This window comes from Squalius cephalus (assembly GCF_949319135.1).
Source record: "Squalius cephalus genome assembly, chromosome: 23".
In the NCBI taxonomy this organism is placed as follows: domain Eukaryota; kingdom Metazoa; phylum Chordata; class Actinopteri; order Cypriniformes; family Leuciscidae; genus Squalius; species Squalius cephalus.
The window spans coordinates 15974690-15990359 of record NC_137144.1 but is presented as its reverse complement, the minus strand read 5'-3'; the positions used below and the strand labels follow the sequence as shown (position 1 = coordinate 15990359).

Below are 15670 nucleotides of genomic sequence, written 5' to 3'. Positions count from 1 at the left end.
TTCTCAGGCCTTCTTCACTTTTTATACAATTAATTATTTGTTAACATCACAATTAACAGGTTTAGATAAGAATTTTAGATAAGACCCGCCCTCTCCACTTTTTGAAAGTTTGATTGATTCACCAGAATGATTGACAATTAGGAGGACCAATAGTATAGGTGATCCACCCGGAAGTAAAAAATCCTCCTCTATACCTTTAAGTATCATCCATCAACAACTAGCCCTGGATGATACTTAAGTGTCAGATGATTTTAGTTACTAAATCAAATCATCCATTATGTTTAAAACATTGAAAAATGTTTAAAAATGTTGATTTAAGAGAACGCGTGTAATGCGAAACTCGTCGAGATGCGGTTGGTGGTTCGCAAGGCATTGCTATGCTATTGCTATGCTTGGTGGTTGCTTATATTACACTGTCAAAAGAGTTCATTTCTAATTGTGGCCACTAGATATAACTTGTTTCCATCCTTCAATGTTGACTAGAGATTTTGTTCTTAGCAAGCAATTAATAGATTACCGGTCCAAATGTGTTGCTGTCGAAACTGTGGCCATGATGGTCTCCCTCGATCCACAGATGTCCATCTGGAACTCTTACAAAACGGTTTTTATATCCCAGAGTTCTGTTAAAGGAAAAAGAAAAAAAAGATGTGTTAACACACTAATGGATTCTGATTGCTCTTAATGCAGGAAAACCAGGCTATTTGTCATTTTTCATTGTTTATTTTACAGTTGACCAGCAACATGTATCCACCAATCCTGCATTTGGCTCTTGCCTCGCTCTCTAAATCTAAGATCAATAATTAATGTTCGCACAGCTGCTGCAGTCTTTGTTTTATATTTAAGATGACTTTCTGACATAGTAATAGCTCATATCCATTGCAGGCAGTGCTGTGAGCGCTCTAGAGCGAGAGCGTGGAGGAGATTTTAGGATTTTTAATGGTAGTTTCTCAACCTCACCCATCATAAAACTAAATTAACTTTGTCTTCATATGAATCATTTTGAAATCAAACTCTGGAAGTCACCAAGCCTGGGATTTCCTCGACCGAATCCCAAGATCACCTTGAGATGTAATGTTGTTGGCCATAAATGGTTTGATGAGACATTAATGTTTAATGATACTTACGGCTAAATGGCGCATTTTGTGCGATACAAGCATTTAAAGAGGGCATAGTCTCAGCTGGTGTGTATAGTAAGCTCAAACAGATCCTTCTAGCGGTTTGTCTGCTGCTACAAAGGCCTGTTAGTCTGTGTAAACACTTTTCAGGCAACATTTTAGTGGCAACAAAACAATATTCTTCCATTTCAACCCAAGAATCAATCATAAAGCCATCTAGGCCACATCAAACTTGGAGGTTCATTTCTAACTCCGCCAACAACTTTCGAACAAACTTACTTGATGAAGTCACCCTCGATCCCAATGACCCGTTTGATGATCTTCTGCTGAGGGTTCTTCGGGCTCCTACAGAAGGAGTGAACAGATATGAGAAATGGCTACAGCATTTGCATACTGAGGACAGAACTGCTCTTGGTTTATTTGAGGATGCTGCTCAGCTCAGTGGATTATGGGGCATTAGGAACAGTTTTCCGAGACCAGATTGGTCTTATCTGTTGGAGAGTGAGTCAAGAAAAGACTATGAAATGTCAAAACTCTTGATTTTTCAGAGGCGCAATATTATTTGATCATAATAGATCAAAAAACTTTTACTGAAAATAGTAACTTTGTTTCTCATAATGTGACTTTATATGTAGGAAATGTATCTTGCAATTTTAAATATAGTGCAAATTTATAACTCACAATGTGACTAGATTTATTATTTTCATCTTTAATGTTTGCTTCCATAATTTCCATTAGTGAATTTCCATAAAATTCTCTCGATTAATAAGGATTTCTCGATTAATTTCACTAAAGCTGAAATAAAATATAAATTTTAGATGAAAAACTTAAAAAGAAAATGAGAAAATAAAGAAAAATATATTTTTTTAAATGTCAAAAGTTTATAAAATGTATAAAAAACTAGTCATTAAAAATATGAATAAATACTACAATAGTATAAATAATACTAAAATAAGACAACAAAACCATATTTTATCATAGATCTATCATATTGTAGACATTATAGATAATCATTATACATTGCACAGTCGAATAAAATTCATTTTCCATGACTCTTTAAAGTTATAATTATTTAAAGTCCCGCTGTGGTGAAAATCAAGCTTTTAATGTTGTTTATGTCTATGTGGTGTTTTTAATATGCTTTAAGACAAACCATGTGCAAATTCATAAGTCAACACCATTGCAGAGTATTTTCTCCTTAAAACTGCAGTGAATCCAAGAAAAAAAATCCGATTTGAAATCGCTGGTGTTTCTGACGTCACAAACTACCTTGTAACCAATCACGTCAACGTGTGACCATCATCAACATCAATGAATCTCTGAGCTGGCGTGAGTGAGTGGAGGCGGGGCTAATTTGAATATTCATAGAACCATGTATACTAAATGAGGCAAGGGTGTAGAGTTACATTCAAGCTATCTTAAGGCATGAAGAATTTTCTTTTCAAGGATAAAACTTTTAAATATGTAATTTTGGTGATCAAAAATGAGTTTTAAGGGATAAAATTATTGACAACAGGAAAATTTCAGGCCTGTCAATCACAATGTCCCTAACTTCCAGGTCTTCTGATCCCACACAGCTTCACTTATGTTGAGTTCACTGCTCTGTAAGTATTATATCTGTAGTGTTTGAAACATTTGTCCCATCAATTTTGACCTGATCCCTCACATCATTAACCCACGACGACCCTGACCGTGAACGAGCCACAACCTCATCTTCGGGAAGACTGCAAACTTCTGAAACCTTCTGCCACTGGTTGTCACTCCATGCTTTATGGAATTTCATGTACAGTAATCTTTTCTGCTTGTTGCCTTTCTGCAAGAACGCTTTCTCATCTGACACACCCTGTAAGACTTCTTATGAGATGACTTCTCACGGCTGAAGTGTGTACTTTGGTGCCAAACGTCTCTCACATGCTGAGCAAGCACTTCAGTGAGAAATTGCCTACTTTCTTTGTGACAGTTTGAACACCATGTCTTGAAAATCGAGGTATATAAGAACCAAACCTGTTACTAGATATCAGTAAGAAATTTTGTAAGAATTTATTATAAATGATTTCTCTGTGCACAATATTATTTTTTTCAATTCATGTTCCCTCATGATCTTTAATAAAAAATAATTTCCCCTCCCTCTTGTAGCGTCATCTCATCTCTTCTCTGATGACGTGTTTACTGGAGCGAGGGCGGGATCAACCTGTCACTCACATGAGATCGACCAATAGCAAACCACAACCATCCAATCAAATCCAAACGGACAAAATCAAGTACCGCACTACATTTTTTTCTTGTCGAGAAGCTATTTCACTCAGATACATCATAATAGGTTAGAAAAGACTATCACAACTTCTGCTTCATGCCGACTTAAAGGGTTAGTTCACTCGGAAATGAAAATTCTGTCATTAATTACTCACCCTCATGTTGAGGCTCTCAGTCTCAGCTCTCAGATTTAATCAAAAATATCTTAATTTGTGTTCTGAAGATGAACGAAAGTCTTACGGGGTTGGAACAACATGAGGGTGAGTAATTACTGACAGAATTTTCATTTTTGGGTGAACTAACCCTTTAAACAACATATGTAAAGTTTTTTGTTGACCTACAGTATATAATGTGGTCCCAAAAAGAGACTACTCTTTATGCCATAACTTTTCTGTTTTAAAATTCATCTATTTATTTAAATGTAAAATTTATTTTCAGATTTAAATAATAAAAAAAAAATGCACTGAACGCCATGTACATCACTTCAAGCTTCCTGTCAGAACTTATGCGCCGTTAAAGCTTCAGACAGCTCTAGCTCACACACACACACACACACACACACACACCTCCTCTGCAACAGCCCTGACGCTCAGACTGATTTGTGCTTTTCATTACTTCTGCAGGCCTGAACGTTGTTGGTGTTTATCTCAAGTGTTACATACGGCAGGCTGGGAAAATATATTCTGATTTGTCAAGTAAGATTTTGCAGTAACTGAAAGGGCCCAGTTGAGTGTGTGTTAAGAATAACTTATCTAAATGCTCCCAAAAAGATTATATTTTGTCCAGAAAAATGTGCAAAAAATGAGAAAGCTCCTCTTTTAAAAAATTGTATTGGTAGTAATCTCTCTCTCTCTCTCTCTCTCTCTCTCTCTCTATATATATATATATATATATAGAGAGAGAGAGAGAGAGAGAGAGAGAGAGATATCTATAGAGAGAGAGAGAGACTCCATATCACTCACACTCTCATATAAAGATACATTTGATGTATAAATAACAAAACAAAACAAGAATTGTCATTTTTATTTCATGGTGAATTCAATGCATCTCAGTATTGATTTTTGTAATATAACCAATTTTGTATCCACATTGGTACACTACATAAAGGAATAGTTCACCCAAAAATGAAAGTTGCAGACAACGACAAATAGAGATTAAGTTAACAAGGCAAAGATAGAGAGAACGTGGGAGTATGAAAATGGAGCGATGTAGTAGCCCCGCCCCCTTCTAGCTCATATATGCATGAGGGAGCCCTCATCTGACTGACAGCACGGCTCGACCAATCAGCGTGCACCAAACGCGCGAACGACAGGCAGCAATTTGCCTGTCCCCGGGGAGACTGTGTGGAGGGTGCGCGCACGAGCATGTGTGTATCATTAGGAGCGCGGCACACACAGCTGGATGGATACGCGCTTCTCCGCGGTGCGCTCAGCATCTTTTCCAGTAGAGCCGTATGGAGAGAGACTCCACATCTCTCACACACTCAAATAAAGCTCAAATTCACTTGGAACTAAACCACTATAATAACCCCACAAGTCTGGAGATTGAGAAGAAAGGAATACATTATGCGTTTTGAAACAAGGAATCTCATTCTCTCCGGTAAGCGCGGCTCTCTCACGCTCTCATGACTCATGTGCATCCTGATTCCTGTGATGATGGGGGATTTTAATAGCGTGCCATTGCAGAGGTCTTTAAACCTAACGTAGGCTAACTGTATGTCTCTCTGAATGTTTAAATAAACACCAATGAGTATATTAGAATCACTTCTTCTTCCGTTTTAATCATTATCTCGAAAGCTCTGCGTATCCGCGTTTGAAATGTCGTTATCTCATGCAGACTCTACAGGTATCAAGGGGAGGAATAACTGAGAATGTGATGTAGTGATTAAGAGGAAATTATAGATTTTTGGTACTGCAAGGGATTTTAAAGACACATAAATTTGTCACTGGGAGTAATATAAGTGAATATATTCTGTAACAAATTTGAGAATATATTAGCTATATCATTCTGAAAAAAGCTTAGTAAAAGTTATCAGTAGGCTATAGGCCTTCTTGTTCGATAAATGTTTCATCATCAAAATTGAGGATTCAGGCTAGCAACTTTCAGTCAATCTCTATTTTTTCTTGCACATACTCACCTGGATACCTAAACGTTACCTTAACATGAAAGCAAATCTTTAGAATATACCTATAGATTTGTTCATGCACGATCAACCATCATAAAATTGTCTCATACATCTTGCTGTATCACTGTGTAAAATTTGTGCTTTCGAGCTTTACAGTGAAAAGTAACAAAAAATATTAATGTTAGGCTATTTTATATAACAGAGTGGAAAGACGTCATTCAGTTTTGCTGTAAAGAAGAACCCCGCCGCCTAAAATAGAACAACGTAAAACATGTCTCATCTACAAACTGAAAAAGGATTTCAGATGGAAAGAGGTTATGATGCAGCAGTATGAAACAAACCGGCTATGAACTTGAGTTTACTTTAGCATAGTTCATGATTAACTCTATGCAGTTCTGGAATAGGACATTCAGGGCGTTTTACACAAAATTTGTGTTTTTGGTTTGGAATCAAAATGCAATAATACAAGTTAAAAAGGGACATGGAAGGAACCAAAAAAGGGACATAATTGTCTAAGCACCACTGATTTATGGCACATGCCCCTGCCTCATGTGTATGAACAAGGTGTAGATGGGAGCGATGAGAGAGAGAGAGAGAAATCAATAGGGACAATAGAAATTGCTAACATATCTTGAGACAGGGCTGAAGAATATGCGACAGAAATAGCTGATATATCTATAGGGATTCTGTCAGCAGTGCTGAAGCATAATTAATTGCTGTCGTGCAGTGTGTTCGCCAGCAGTGTGGAGCAGGTGAGAGCTGTAGGACTATATAACACACACACACTCTTTCCTGTGTCAGCGTAGTATCTTAGCTATTATACTTCACACCAGGCGTTTGAAGTGACACCATGTAGTGATGGGAAACAATTCTCATATATAAAAGGACGCTGGGGAAAACACACTCGCGTAGTCATGCTAAGCTTATAACTCATGAAATAAACTTGGTTACCTTGTTGCACAGTATGTGATCAGAACAGAATCAAAGAATAGAATATAATAGAGCAAACAACGGAAAAGAATGAAAGAAACACAATGGAATACGGAACAGAATAGTGCAGAACAAAACCGAATAGAACTGAATACAACATAACGGGACAAAAGCAGAAGAAATAAAACAGAGAAAATAAAATTGAACACATTAGTGAATAAACAAAATAAAATTAAAAAAGAGAACAAAAGAGTAGAAGAGAATAGAATATATTAAAAACAGAAGAAATATAATGGTACAGAATAAAAGAGAAAAAGCAAAATAGAGTAGAACTGAGCAAAGCAAAGCAGAACAGATCAGAATGGAACAGAACATAGATTAGAACTGAATAGAACAGAATATAGAACAGTACTGAATAGAAAACACAATATGATTGAATAATCTGGATAAAATGGAATTGGACATAGCAGAACAGAGATCGGAAAATAATTTTAGGACTGAGTAAAGTGGAATAGAATAGAATAGAATAGAATAGAATAGAATAGAATAGAATAGAATAGAACTGAATACCACAGAACAGAAAACAACAATGAATACAACAGAGAAATTAAAATAGAATACAGCAGAAATAAACTGAATAGAATAATGCAGAATGGAACAGAAGATAATATAATAGATTAGAAAAATCAGAACAAAATAGAACAGAATATATTGAAAACAGAATGAACTAGAACAGAATGGGAAGAAATAGAAGAAAAAAACATTGATAGAGCAGAAGAGAGTTCAACTGAACAGTTATGTTTGTCACAGCAGAACAAAATATTATAGAGCAGAAAACAGAACACTATAGAATTGATAACAGAACATAATAAAACTGAATAAAATACAACTCAACAGAACATAATTGAACATAGCAGAAGCGAACAAATTAGAATAAATAAGAAAAGAGCACAAAAAATTATAGAATTGAGTAGAGTAGAATAGAATAGGACAGAATAGAAAAAAAATCTGGTATATTCACAGTGTGATTACTAGTTGTGTGTGTAACATTGGACAAGTCAACTTAAAGAGATTGTTAACTAAAAGAAAAATGCGATCGAACAGGTGCAGAATCAGTAAATGAATTAAACCCAAAGTGGAAGGTGAGATGAATACAGCAAAACGTTCCCTCTTTATTCCAACAGATAATATTTCTTTTATTGAAGCCAAAGTAGAGGTGGACCTGTAACCACTCAGGAGGACTCAATTGGTCAAGGGCAAAATGTATAATCCATTAACTTCAGTCACTAGAGTCTGCCTCTGCTGTGTTTTTAAGTATTCTGCCCGCCGCACATGTTTTTCGCTCTTGCTTTCACTCACTGTGTGGTATGATACGAAACCTGAGCATCCCCCTCAGATCCACTCCACTCCCGAAACACAAACCAGAGGGGAAGGCGTTTCGCAGTCTGCGTTATGCCATCGTAATGTGACAAGGTGTCACCTTCAATTCGTGATGTCCCCCCTGCACACACTTCACTAAGAGCACGCTGTCCCGCTCCCGAAGTACGGCGAGATTTCTATTCATTCCAGACTTGTGAATAAAACATAGTGCAGCAGGGCCACTTTATGTGGTGTCTGTTGCATTAGACGAGAGGATGTGTCTATGTGTGTTAGTTTCATTCAGTATTTTCCCTAAAAGAGGCAAACCATAAATATTTCAGGTAAAGTGGTTGGATTTTGACTCTCGGAAAGGACGAGTTGTCAACAAAAATGTGTGATTCATGCAGATAGACAGGGGAACTGCTGTTGGCCTTGTTCAGACAAAACACTACAAACTTCCAATAAAAAACTCACGTAGAAAAAACTCTCAGTATGGATATCACTCCGCTTGTCTGTGTTTGTTCGGTATTCCAACATTAAATCCAGCTTCTTTTGGAAATATTTTACGTTTACACGACAACGATGGACTAAAATCTAAAACGTTCTTTCTTTGCGTACAGACAACAGCATTGTCAAAACACATGGATCGGCAAAAAACGATAAAAAACACTGAATTCTGCTGCCAGGCCAGTAGGTGGCGATTTGTAATGAAAAACAATTATATAATGAATCTTAATAAGATACTTTAATAATATAACATTTTAATTTTGCTTACTAAAATCACCTTTTTTTAATCAGTTATTTTTAGGGATGCACGATATATCGGCCACCATATCGGTATCGGCCGATATATGTTAATTTTTTAATGTTATCGTTATCAGCCTGATTAAAAAAATTGGTAGATATATTAAAGACAATAAATAATGGATTATGCGCACATGATGGTTTTGAATTGCTTGAAATATGATTGGAATCACTTAAAAAAAGGAAAATACAGTTAATGCAACGTGCAGCGCAAGTCTGTCATATAGGCTACATAAAATTATGATGAGAACATTATAATTGTGTGCTTGGGACATGGCTTTTAATGGTGAGATTTTTGTTTTTGTAATCAGGCTCTCAAAAATTATATAAAAACTTGAATTTAGATTTATCGGTCGATATATCAGTTATCGGCTTTCAAATGTAAAGAATTAACCGTATCGGCCAAAATTTTCATATCGGTGCATTCCTAGTTATTTTATGAAAGTATTTCATAGTTTTATGTTTACTTTCAGGATTATACATCTTAATATTTAAATATTTCCCAGATAATAAATATTTTATCCACATTTCTTTTTGATTATGATAACACCACATGTCCAATCAGATTCGAGGACCAGCGATAACTCAGAATCAACCACAATTTTTAACCACAATTAATCATATTAGCATTTTATGTACATTATACATCTTGCAAGATACTGAGCATCTGTATGCATGTATCGACCCATGTTGCAAGTAAACTGTGCAGAAATAGTTTGCCCTTTGACCCTTTCCAGCAATCAGCTATAGAAGCACTCTCTACTATTTCAAATCCCTATTTCCCATAATGAAGTGAGCACAACACTCCTGAACAACAGCTGAGGGCTCTCTTAGTTAAGAAGCACACATACATGAACAAATCAAATTAACATGCGAGGGCACCTTCAGTGCAAAGCTCTTTAAAAGTAAATGGACGGAAATGGGAGAGCTAGAGAGAGCAAGCGAGATGTGTCCTTGTGTGTGTATCACTACTTGTTCACACTTATGTTCAGCTCGTGTATCCATGCTGCGCTTGTCATAGCAACAAAGAGTCATGTTCTCTACAGATAATGGCAGTTTATTATCCGTTAAATAATTCAGCTATTTTGTTGGGGAAGCTGCTTTAAATCAATTTGGCCAAAGTCATGTATTTATGACTTCATATATATTTAATTATGAGATCAATTTGAATCAACGAGTCGTATCTTTTTGATCTGTTCTTTAACGAACCGACTCATTGAAACAAATCAGACCTTCCAACGCTGTATAAGAGAAAGGAAGATTCTAGGAGAATATCTTGATTGACTGGAAAGCTGTGCGCAATACAGTGATGTTTTTGTTATACTTATTGCTTGTTAGTCTCTCTTCAACATGGCAACACACCACCTAATTCTCATACATCAGACAGTAAGCAGCTTCTAAAACAAGTTTAAAACCTCATAATTTGTACGGTCATTGGGATGAATGGGGATCTTTGCACAATCCTGGCAAAAAGCGGAATACAGGACCAAACAGATGGCTATGCAAGGAGAAAGGAGGAAAAAAAAAAGCTCCCACCTGCTTGTGTTGACTCGCTGCCATAGTCGGACTAACATAAGCACACTGTCCTACAGGGGTTCTTTTGCAAACCTGCTCCTATAGTGATACTGACAGCTTCATCTAACACAGCCAGGCGGCTTTGTGCTTTCTGTCCTCAAGGTTGCAAACCAATCATAATTTTAACATATGGAGTAAGACCTAGCAAATATACACAGAGGTTTTCTGTGAAAGCACGCACATTTTAATATTAAGATTAGCTGTCAATCAATATTATTGAACATAAACCTTATCACAAAACACAATAGTCAATCCATTTTTGTAATCGAGCTATCAGCCTGTCTATTAAGACGCTTAATAAAATATCATTTATATTAAATGCTATTGAAAAACACAGACCACTGAAATTGCACAAGCAAATATTTCATGCGCACAAAGCTGATCACTGTTTAAATACATTTTAAATATAGTTTTACTCAACCATGCAATAGGTACAAAGCAGTTCACAGGCACATTTTAATTAACTTACTCTGCCCACTGGCAGCTGCCACTGAGAGACAAAATACAGTGGTTATCACAGAGCCCTTTGGGATAGCACTTCATTGTGGAATAATTGCCCCTCTGTGCATTCATCTGGCTTTAATGTCTATTTATGAGACAATAAAAACCAATGTTAGCAATGTCCTTAGTATGCTTGGATAACAAGTTTGTAAGAAATGTACAACACAAATTAAATGTGTTACGCATGACAGGAATCACAGTTGTTAAATTGGCTTTCATATAAATGCAGTTAAAGTAAGTTATTATATTCATAACACGTCATAGCGTAGGAATGAAAGCATGTTACGACAGATTTAAGTGTCTGGCCCGTCAGTCTCCAAATAAACCACATTTTTTTCACACATTATCTTACAAAATTATCTACGACATTAATAATAATAAGACTATATACTATAAAATGGTCAAATAAAATATATACATTATATACTAATGCTCTTATACGCACTTCTGTCATAAGCTAAAGGAGTCAGAACTGGTGATCCATGCAAATTTTCTTAACACCTGCCCTCACACACATAAAAGCCCCCTGGCATTTTAATATATTGCGAGGAAAGTCCTATGATATATGTAAGAAGGGTAGACATATGAGGTCAAACCAGCAATAATGAATTATTTGATGGCACAAAAAAGCAATAATACATTCACTCACACGGCCTAAATATATCGTCATGCTCCTAAATGTCAATATGGCTGATTCTTGACGTTAATGTGACACTGTATTCATTACCTCTCTCCTGTCTCATATTTTCCTCAGATGGGAAGTGACGAGTGTGACTGATTGAACATAATAACGATGGCAGACAAGTGGTCCACCCCCCACAGGAACCTGAGCTCACCCTGCAAATTTCCACTTTCCCTGCTTCCATTCCCCTAAGGATACGCTGACATTCACACGCACGACAAACCAAAGCAGGGTAAATTGAAAGGCTGCAACTCACCACCAAGGACGACAACAGGCAAAGTTGCTGCTTTTTTGGGGGGACTTGCCATCAGCAGAAATACACCCTGTTGTCATAACAAATGATTCTGCATTTGTGAATTTAACGCCTCTAACACCAGACCCCATAAGGACCAATTACAAGCTGAAGAGAGTAGGACCAAGATGAAAGATTTGCTGTTTGCAGTTTGTTTGCTGGCAGGACTTGCGCTGACTAACTCAGATCAGGCCTCTGAGTGGAGGGCTGTGTGCCTCAAGCGGTGCAAATGTGAAGTCCGACCCTGGTTCTCCCCCTCGTCCGTGTATAATGAGGCTCCGACTGTAGACTGTAATGATCTAGGACTTCTGTCTCTACCGGAGAGGTTGCCCTTAGACACGCAAGTACTTCTATCACAGGCCAACAACATCGCAAAGATCGACAGTCCCTTGGACTATCTGGTAAACCTAACCGAGGTAGACCTATCTCGAAACAACATATCCTCATTGAGTGATGTTTATCTGGGTCACCTTCCACAACTTCTGTCTTTGCACTTAGAGGAGAACTGGCTAAGCAGCCTTCATGATAATTGCCTTGCACACTTCCCAAACTTACAGGAGCTCTATGTTAACCATAACCTACTCTCCTTGATCAGCGCAGAGGCTTTCCAAGGGCTTAACAAGCTCTCAAGGCTCCATCTTAATTCAAACCAGCTGAGGGCCATAAGAACAGAGTGGTTCCGGGATCTTTTCCAGCTAGAAATCTTGATGATAGGAGAGAATCCAATTGCCAGAATACAAGACATGAATTTCAAGCCCCTTATCAATCTCCGCAGTCTTGTGCTAACCAGAATGAACCTCACTGAAATCCCTGACAGTGCCCTGGTTGGCCTCGATAAGCTGGAAAGCGTGTCATTTTATGATAATATGTTTCCAAAAGTACCTCAAGCTGCTCTCAGAAAAGTGCTGAACCTCAAGTTTCTGGACCTTAACAAAAATCCCATAGAGAGGATCAAAAGGGGTGACTTTGTGGACATGATCCATCTGAAAGAACTTGGCATTAATAGCATGCCAGAGTTAGTTTCGATCGACAGCTTTGCCATGCATAATCTACCAGAGCTGACCAAAATCGAAGCCACGAACAACCCCCGACTTTCCTACATCCATCCAAATGCATTCTCCAAACTTCCGAGGCTCGAGTCCTTGATGCTGAATAGCAATGCGCTCCGGGCCCTTCATCCCCTCACGGTGGAATCCTTGCCTAACCTTCAGGAGGTGAGCATGCATACCAACCCCATTTACTGCGACTGTGTCATCCGCTGGATCAATATGAACAAGACCAACGTCCGCTTCATGGAACCGGATGCCCTCTTATGCGCAGGGCCCTCAGAGTTTGAAGGTCGTCTTGTCAGGCATGTGCACTTCCGTGAAATGGCAGATATGTGCCTGCCACTGATATCCCCTGAAAGCCTTCCCGATCAGGTTAACGTGGGTAGCGGGCATTCTGTGTCTTTGCACTGCAGGGCGTTTGCCGATCCTGAACCTGAGATCTACTGGGTCACACCTTCAGGTGAGAAAATCTCACCACAGATGGTTTCCAAGAAGTATCACCTGCATCCTGAGGGAACGTTTGACATTTATGGCATCACAGAAAATGAGGCTGGGCAGTACACCTGCGTGGCCCACAATCTCATAGGTGCTGACATGAGATCCATCTCGGTAGTAGTAAACGGGTACTATCCACTGCCGGCTAATGAATCCCTGCACATCCAAGTCAAAGGGACTGATCCACATTCTGTGAGGATTTCTTGGGTGCCGCCCAAGGGGAGTCTTGTGTCAAATATTAAGTGGTCAACCACATCACAGCGTCGCTCCTTGCAGTTCACGGCGCACGTGTTGTCTGATGTTAAAACATTCAACCTCACACACTTGCACCCACTGACGCAGTACGAGGTGTGTGTGGAAATTACGGACCTGCAAAGCAGACATTTGAAAAACTGCATGAATGTCAGCACCACTGAGATCTTGATAGGAAAAACTGATGACGGTATCGATGACGGACTGATATTCAGCATCACTGCGCTTCTCCTGATTGTGTCTGCAATGGTCTGTTCGTTCATTTGCATGTTTCAGAGGAGTGATCACTTTTACAGGAAATTACGAAATCAGCAGTCTGAGATATTACCTTCACACACTAAACCAATCTGGGGGTCAAGGGCTAAAGCCAATGATTCAGAAACAGACTTGACAAAAATCTCAATTTGAGAGATGAGAAATGGACACTGGACTGTGTGTCTAATATCCCTCTCAATCTGATACAGACTCACACCACTGGATCATTATTAAATGGATTCCGTTGTGGTTTGTGGTCCAAGGCATTTCTTTCTAAATCTGACATTGATTACCAAAAAGCCACTAATTGTTTAAATGTCACACTACACAGGGGAGCATGAAGAGAAACACTCTTTCGTGCAGGATCAAAGAACAGCTTATGAAAGGTTGGGCATGATTGTTTAAACAGAGTGCAAAGCCTCAGAGGCCGAGTCTTTTTATTGTGGGCTTGTAGCAACACTACTTGTGCTGTATCAATGGTAAAATAAACAATGTCAAGTTTACGATGGACTACGCTTTGTAGAATAGATCATAAGAGTACACATGTACACCACTTTGTGATAAAATACATTTATACAGAAAATGACAACTTGTTTTCATTGCAAGTGTTTTACTCTTTACAATGTCTTCATTTGGCTAATTACACTGTCAATTGAGAGAAAGAAACTGAAGAAAATCTAGTCTATTCAATAGGATTCCAACCAAAAAGGAAATTCGCATGTTGACCAACAGAAAGCTGGTTGGTTTGAAGGTGGTTGCGTTAGACTTTCTCATTGTTGATCATTTTGACACAGGGTCATAAAAATTCCATCATAATCTATTATTACCCGTCATTTTAATTTTCATATATTAATGGTAATGAGACATTTAATAGCTTTTGTTTTCATTCACATTTTCATTTTTAATCATGACCTTACAGGACTAGATTATGCATTTATTTATTTATGAAGAGAACAGATGAACAGAGACTGTGCGTCACTTTTTATGTTCAAACACCACACAAAGTAGATGAATGTAGCCTAAACAGGGAAATATGAACAACGCAATATTACAAAAATTACAATTAAAATATGAAGAAAACATGTAAAAAATAACCTGAACTAAACTCAATCGTCTTTCTGTATCTGTCTGAACTCAAACCTTCCTCCTTAAACTTGGTGCTCGCCTGTGCGTAACCAAATGCATTAATGGAGACTGATGCACTTTGACTTTGCGTCTTTGCTTCGGACAGACGACTTCTCGTGGCTGTTTTAATTTGACTTAATTTCTCTTTCCATTTGCACTGTTTTTTCAAATACCCTAATTCAAACTCATTGACGCCACTTTGTTCATTCATGGAGTGATCTTTTGCCTGTATTGTGGTTAGATTCACTATTTTGGACTTGAGAACGCGAATGCAAAGTGTCGATAAGCAGGTAAACTCATGGCAATTATAAGAATTTTGTATTTATTTCCATTTTCTTTTCTTTGAATGGTATCCGCAAACAGCGATTGACTGTCATAAAGCTGAAAGCAATACAATGATTCAGAATCAGATTTAATATTAAATATATTTAAATCTAAGATGGGACTAGAAAATCTGGTTTAATTTTGATATTTTTGTTTTGGCTAGTAGAAGTTCTGAATAGCTGGTAGCTTAAAAATTTAGTAGCCAAAATGGCTGGTGAGTGAAAAAGTTAATTTCAAATTACAGAGTCGGCCCAAGAAATTGTATGTGCCTGGGGAGGTGAAATATGATTAAAAAGTGATTTTTTTCTGTGTGTGGGTGGGATTTTGTAAAAAAATAAAAAAGTAAAAAAGAAAATCACAAAACTCATTGACTTTAAGTCACATTATCTTCCCTTTCATTAAAAATCCAATAGAAATTCCAACGCTAAACTCCCACAGGTGATGAATTGCCGTCACAGAACGAATGATGTGGGGGATTTATCAGACTTGCGTGGTCATATATCACAGGGGGTTTTAGCACCCAACACAGGGGCT

At 37.8% G+C, this 15670-nt stretch overlaps 2 protein-coding genes across 3 annotated transcripts in view; one reads left to right on the top strand and one right to left on the bottom strand.

Annotated features, from left to right (window-relative positions):
- Window positions 1-15670, bottom strand: part of immp2l (inner mitochondrial membrane peptidase subunit 2) — a 93198-nt gene that overhangs the window by 3601 nt on the left and 73927 nt on the right. For both annotated transcript variants that reach the window (XM_079859735.1, XM_079859734.1), the window contains exons 4-5: window positions 1395-1460; window positions 518-620 (exon numbers count right to left, since the gene is read on the bottom strand). In XM_079859735.1, the coding sequence (XP_079715861.1) occupies window positions 518-620; window positions 1395-1460 (169 nt within the window). The remainder of the gene's footprint in view (window positions 1-517; window positions 621-1394; window positions 1461-15670) is intronic.
- Window positions 4741-14274, top strand: lrrn3a (leucine rich repeat neuronal 3a). Its single transcript, XM_079859733.1, has 2 exons — window positions 4741-4967; window positions 11417-14274. Exon 2 carries the CDS (start codon window positions 11765-11767, stop codon window positions 13838-13840), a length of 2076 nt encoding a protein of 691 aa, XP_079715859.1. The 5' UTR covers window positions 4741-4967; window positions 11417-11764; the 3' UTR covers window positions 13841-14274.

Bases quoted from the DNA above. Each gene is read 5' to 3' on its own strand.
- lrrn3a (XM_079859733.1), top strand. From the start codon at position 11,765: ATGAAAGATTTGCTGTTTGCAGTTTGTTTGCTGGCAGGACTTGCGCTG.